The sequence below is a fragment of the Eurosta solidaginis genome, chromosome 1, assembly GCF_040869045.1.
Source record: "Eurosta solidaginis isolate ZX-2024a chromosome 1, ASM4086904v1, whole genome shotgun sequence".
Lineage (NCBI taxonomy): Eukaryota > Metazoa > Arthropoda > Insecta > Diptera > Tephritidae > Eurosta > Eurosta solidaginis.
In genome coordinates this window covers 278,649,186-278,655,595 of record NC_090319.1, presented here as the reverse complement: position 1 = coordinate 278,655,595, position 6,410 = coordinate 278,649,186, and the positions used below count along the sequence as shown (strand labels likewise).

General features: G+C 35.6%; 1 protein-coding gene across 2 annotated transcripts in view; it reads left to right on the top strand.

Moving 5' to 3' along the window:
* The first annotated feature begins 4,417 nt into the window (after positions 1–4,417).
* Sap-r (Saposin-related) overlaps positions 4,418–6,410 on the top strand; it is a 33,011-nt gene continuing 31,018 nt past the window's right edge. For both annotated transcript variants that reach the window (XM_067760915.1, XM_067760914.1), the window contains exons 1-2: positions 4,418–4,631; positions 4,834–4,915. In XM_067760915.1, coding sequence (XP_067617016.1) covers positions 4,586–4,631; positions 4,834–4,915 — 128 coding nt within the window. In that variant the 5' untranslated portion in view covers positions 4,418–4,585. The remainder of the gene's footprint in view (positions 4,632–4,833; positions 4,916–6,410) is intronic.

Below are 6,410 nucleotides of genomic sequence, written 5' to 3'. Positions count from 1 at the left end.
AACTGTCACTAACAGTTCTGTTAAATGAACATTGCATGTTACTGATTACTCAAAACTAGCAGCACTTAACTAGACTTAGAAGTCTGTTGAATTTTGATTTTCTATGTAAGTTCTAAGTAACGTTTAAATTTTGAGAGCCATTTGTTTCTTTCCATTTAATTTTGACATTTTGTCATACAAATTGACATTTATTGATTATGATGCCAGATTGTATGCGCTAAGTGGAGTATAATCGTGGCTAATTTGCCAAGTTTACGCCAAGTCAAGTCAAGTCAAGTCTATGCTTAATATCAGCAATGGGCCCTTAATGGAGCCTGAAGTCAACTTAAGTGTTGCCAAGTTTTGAGTAATCAGTAACACGCAATGTTCATTTAACTGAACTGTAAGTGACAGTTCTCAAGTCAAGTCAAGTCTATGCTAAGTATGAGTAATGAGCCATTAAGTGTTCTTGTCCCTTCAAAAAACGCGAGGACTCCATAAATAGTGTAAGGAATACTCCTTTGGGAGTATAGGAGTATTCCAAAACTAATATGTATTCATACAAAAAATGTGCTCCAATTAACATTGCGACGTCCTAGGAGAGGAATAGGTGATCCCACTCTCGCTTTGTTTGTGAGTATTCCATAGAGTACATACGTGAGAGTACTTTCCAAAGTACTTTCACTGTAGTTCTCCATGGAGCACCCACAGAGGATCATGTGCCAAAATACTAAAGAGGAATTGTGTCGGAAAGAATTATCGGAGTGAATTTAATTTAAAATGAAAGTAAATTAAGAGGGGCAATACAACTTTTATATTTTATACTACGAATATTCTTATGTTATTTAGCATTTGCGTGAATAAAGAAACTAATATTTCTCTATACATACTATAGTATGTATACGCAGCGTTGCAATATATATTTTTTCCAAGTCGTCAGACACCGCCCAAAAAATCGTCAAAAATCGTCACATCTATCGCAACAACCAATAACAACCAAAGTTGAATTAGGAAGTTGGGTTATTACCAGGGGATGTACGATTGTATTCGCCGGAACCTAAAATGAGATCGCTGTATTTCATTCAACAACATTAACTTTAAAAGCGCTTTTCTGAAAATTGTCTTTGTTTGTTATTTTTTGTTGCCACATACAACATATAAAATCGTTTTAAATTAATTTCGTTTTATTTTATAAATAACAAAACCGTCTTAAAAGATAAATTTTTGTGTTACATACAAAAGGTACTTATTTTCAGTCATTTTAACAATTATTATTATTTTTTCTTTGAGCTCGAATCGATCCTCCTATATCATTTTAGTGTCTTAGTTACACATTTTCGCGTTCATTTTTTTAGCATATTTATTTGCGGTTCAATATTATAACAGGAAAATTTATTCAATTCTAAATAATCTTGGGCTAGCAATATCCCTTTTAATGTATCAGATTCCAAACGGTTTCGGATTTTTGTTTTGTTTAAGTTTATTTTAGAAAAAATTCGTTCTACATACTCTGAAGAGTGTGGCGAGCACATTAGATCTGCAACGAATGCTCATAAATTAGAAAAAGCGTATGTAGAGTCAGCTCTTTTGATAGTAGAAATAATTGAATAATTGAATATAAACAAAAAGGCAACTCTTGGAGACCAATTGCGAACAACGGGACATTCATATGGCTTAGCAGCTAAAAGCATCAGCCTTTGCACTGATATGAATGTTGGAGATTCGAGTTCAACGCTCAGCTCCCGAAAAGCTAGCTGATGAAGTAGTGAAATTCAGAAACATGTCCTAGTAACCATCGCCGTTTGTAAACTTACAATTTTTCTCTAATATCAATTACAAAAACTTCTTTTAAATTTACCAATTTTATTAATTAAAGATAAATAGCTTCTCAAAAAATAAAATAAAATGCTTCCTTGGCTCGTTGATATTAAAAATTAATAAGTTATTGGATATATCAAAATTGCTTAAAACATCAATTTGTGCAAGTCTCGAAAATAAAAATTGATTTTTTTTTTGGGAATGCAGACGCTATGAACCCAAACCGTATCGCACTGTAAACAAGCGCTCCATTCTGATATATTTCTTTCGTCCTTCCAAAACTTTTCGCAAAAGGAGCAAATTGCTCCGTCTGGAGGTATTTCAACAAAATCCCGTTGGTTCGATTCTGCGTAGACGACACTTACTTCGGAGTCACTGGTTAATTCTTCACATTCAGCTTTTCTAGCTTTGAAGCTTCCTTTTATTTTTTAATATTTGGCTTCACTTTTTCCCCAATCTTCCAAATGATTCTTATTTGGTTATTTTGTTAATACTGTCGCTTTTGACTTTCTTCTTCTTCCGGTAGCAACTAGCTTTCTAATCTTTGGCAATGGTAAAATCTGCCATGGTGAAACGACTCCTTTACTGGTTGATGCTACTGGTTCTGGAGAAGTCACTCGATTTGTATTAGATGTCGGTGAAGTAAGAGTACGTCCAGTTGCATTATTTTGCTCGGAAACTTCAGAGTTTTCGGCAGTTACGTGCTCATACATATCATTTGCAGCAAAATAGTCTGCATCAGTAAAAATATTTCGATCGAATGGGTATATACCAGTACATCTGAAACCGTTAATTGCAACCAACTAAATCGAATTTAGTAACTTTGCTCTCATAAAACGCTTTCATTCGGTACTGTAATACTCTGTCTAGCGGTTACATTTTATGAGTGGAATGCGGAGGCAATGATATCATCACCACTCCGTTTTCACGAGCTAAGTTGATCACTTCAATATTTATTACTGTAGTGTCCCCCTAAAATAAACAAAATAAATCTTATATAGAAGGCAGGCTTAAATCGTCATTTTTCATAACAAAATCGTCCAAGCGTCATTCTAGTTGAAAATCTCCAAAATGACGACGGGGTCGTCAATCTGTCAACGCTGTGTATACATAACAGCTCCGACATTTAAAAAGTTTTTCATATAGAGGAGTTTAACACAAGCTTATGCATTATGAGTAGATTGCACGCATTTTTATGGAGAATGCTTAAATGAGCGACACTAGCGCCATCTGATATTGAAAAGTAGCCAACTCCCCAATTTTGTTCAAAGCAAATCATAAGAAGAAGAATTTGACATTTGCTTTGGCTAAGGGTGTTGGCACACTTTGCAAGTCAAATTATTTTTCCCACTGGTTGGTAAATTTTTTAACATTTTCACAATTAAAAACTGCAATATTACAATCGAATACGACACAAAATATGTTAGCAAGTATTTTTATTGTATAGAGAGAATGTTTACAACAGTGCTTCGCGAAATTTTGTATGTGAATGGGCAAGGCGTAATAAACTTCAATTGCCAAGTCTGAAGTTCCTTCATATTTACAAACGCAACATCTTGGTTGATTGTGGCGATGTTATTGGAATGCATAAGCTTGTGTTAAACGCATCAATATGAAAAATGTCATTGTGCCACCGCCTTAAAACCAGTGCGCGGTTGCATTTTATCAGAGTTGCCATAGTAAATTTTATTATCAGTTATTTGTATGCAATATTTTAATTTTGGCAACTCTGTTCGATCGTCATCTTCTCGTGATCACGGTCGTTAAAAAACGAGCAATAATCGGCTCATTGTAAACTTTACCAAGTAGCGCAACTAACAGCTGATCGCTCAAAATTTTTACACACACAAAAACATCACTAATGGCCATATTACGGAAATCTTAGGGAAATTGAAGTAAAATTTTTAAACAGACATAAAATGTTATAATTTTGGAATATATAGCATCTAGGACACCTTAATTGCAGTAATTGAAAGAAAATGTTTGCTTATACTCAAGTATTTAATTATATTTTCCAAATTTATCTTTAATGTTGATACAATGATTGAATCACTGCAACTCTGGTCTTCCTACTGTTCTTCATTCCACTCCATTCGAGTGACTATTTTCACGGCCTGCGAGTGCCTTCCACCCTATTCGCAACATAACCTCGAATTAAGCTGCCAAACTATATAGTAAACAATGAATCGGCTGATGGTGGTGCGCAAACGCATTGCAAAGGAGTATTGTTAGAGTACTCCAACATGAAGAAAATAGAACACGTAATCCAACAATTTTTGCAGGGTAGGTATGTAGACCAATCCCAAAAAAATTGAATCAAGATATTTCAGTCGATCAGGCAGCATCAAAACCTCAATTTTCCACAACAGATGTCACCATAGCGGAACGATACAGGTGGCAGCATGGTGACATACCTACAAACATAAATAAAAATTCCATGTACTTTGTTTTTGTAAATTCGATGGACAAATGTCAAAATCGTACTGCGCCGGAAGTTGATGTATCAAATCAAATAAAAAAAGTTTGTAATCAGCTGTTCCATGCTGCCACCTTGTATCGTTGCGCCATGGATGTCACTGAACGCAAATGTCAAATTTTGCTTTGCATTTTTCGATTATTCATCTTTTGTCGTTTATCGAGTGAAGTTGTTCTGCATAGTGTTTATATAAAAATTAGTAATTGACCAAAATTTAAAAAAAAAATTACATTTATTTCATATTCATAGTGAGATTGGATAATTTAATAAACTAAAACAAATTAACAGGGTTGTTTGAGAACGCTTAGCAAAATGCGAAGCAATTTCCTAATTTGCGCTGTAATTGCGCTTCTCGCTGGTAAGTGAAAAAAGGAAAAATCAAAATATGCACTTATTTCGTGCTTTCGCAATAAAACTACATATTTTAACGTATACATATATAGATATACATATATTTCGTTACTTTGTTTTTCGCTACTTTTTCTTGCGCTACTTTTTCTTGCGCTATTTTTCACCCCCTTCAAATAAGTATTCTACAATTTTAGTGTCTTCTTTTTCAGGTGTGTGCCTCGTGGGTGCAACACCAATGCTAGGAGCCAGACAATGCACCTGGGGTCCCAGCTATTGGTGCAAAAATTTAACGTAAGTGACTACTAATTCAAATTGATGTGTCATCTATTTTCTTGCTATGTATATTTTGCACTTTATTTACCTGCTTGTACGCTCATGGCTCCGTGTGCACAATTAGTGTTAACTTTGAGTGAGACGCAAAAAATGTCCGCAATGGCAAAAATCAAAACAATCGAGAAATGCTAAGAGAAAGAATAAAGATAAGCCGACAAGAATAGCCCATTACATTTACATACAAACATGTGTAGACGAAAGGAATAAACTTTCCAAGCGTGACGTCCAAAACGTTTATAGAAACAGCGTAAGAAAAGTGAGTTTAGGGAAAATTTGTTGCAATGCAAACAAAGGCAACATTGTTAACATTTTTAACAAATGTATATTTTATTTTGTCTAATGAAAACAAAAGAAATTCTCGTATGTATTTACTTGCTGTATTTTAGAATTTGCGCAGCCGGCAGCAGCGCTGAGAAGTTCCTTTTGTTAAATTAGCTACAGGCAATGCTTGTTTTGGTAGCAGTTTAAATCATTTATGTAAATGTGATTGTAGTTCTACTAACAACGTTTTATGTTCATATGCAATTTTTTGTTGTAGCGATAAGCATACTCCCCGAAGGTCTTCGGGAGTGTTATCGATGTTGATGGTCCTTTGCCGAATGCAGATCCGTTACGTTTCGGTAACAAGCACCATTAAGGTACTAGCCCGGCCATGTCGGGAACGATTTGATATGACCGCATGACACCTTGTAGGCCATCCCGCCCTCTTGGGGTCGCTAGATTCTCGGCTGTTAAAGAAACGGGATTCGCCATGGGTAGGCGAGGTTGACAATTGGGTTGGAGAAGCTACATATATATTCCACTGGCAAACCCTTGAAAGGGTTGCGCTACACAATTGAATCTACCTAACCTTGAATCAATTTCGTATTTTAGTCACCTTTTACGACAGGCATACCTGCCGCGGGTATATTCTAAGCCCCCTAACCCGCTGTTGTATGCAATTCGTTAATTATTTTCACTGATTTTCAAACCTGAATCCTAATGTACGGCTAAACCTCGATTTGACTAATTTCGGAAAATTGTATCTGTAAAGCCCGGTTCACAAAAATATAATTCTTTTAGTAAAAGCAAGATTTAATATGTAATATATTTTGAATTAAAATAAATTTGTTATGAAAACATTTTCTTTGCAGAAGCCTATAACGCTTGTATGTTACATTTGGGACTCCATGTTGTAAATAAGGTCGCGGAGGATTTAGTCGGATAATGCCAGGTTTCGCGAGGCGAAAAAAGTGGAGAGATCAGGGAGGTAGCCGTTTATTCTGTTGCAAAGCTCATCGATCTGTGGGCCTGGACCTATGGCCATTATTGTGCAGTCATCGGCGTAGGAAACGATAGTGACTCATTCTGGTGGCGAAGGTAGCTCTGATATGTAGAAGTTATACGAAAATGGGGATAGAACACCACCCTGCGGTACCCCTTGATTAATTCTTCTTGGTTTTGATATTTCGTT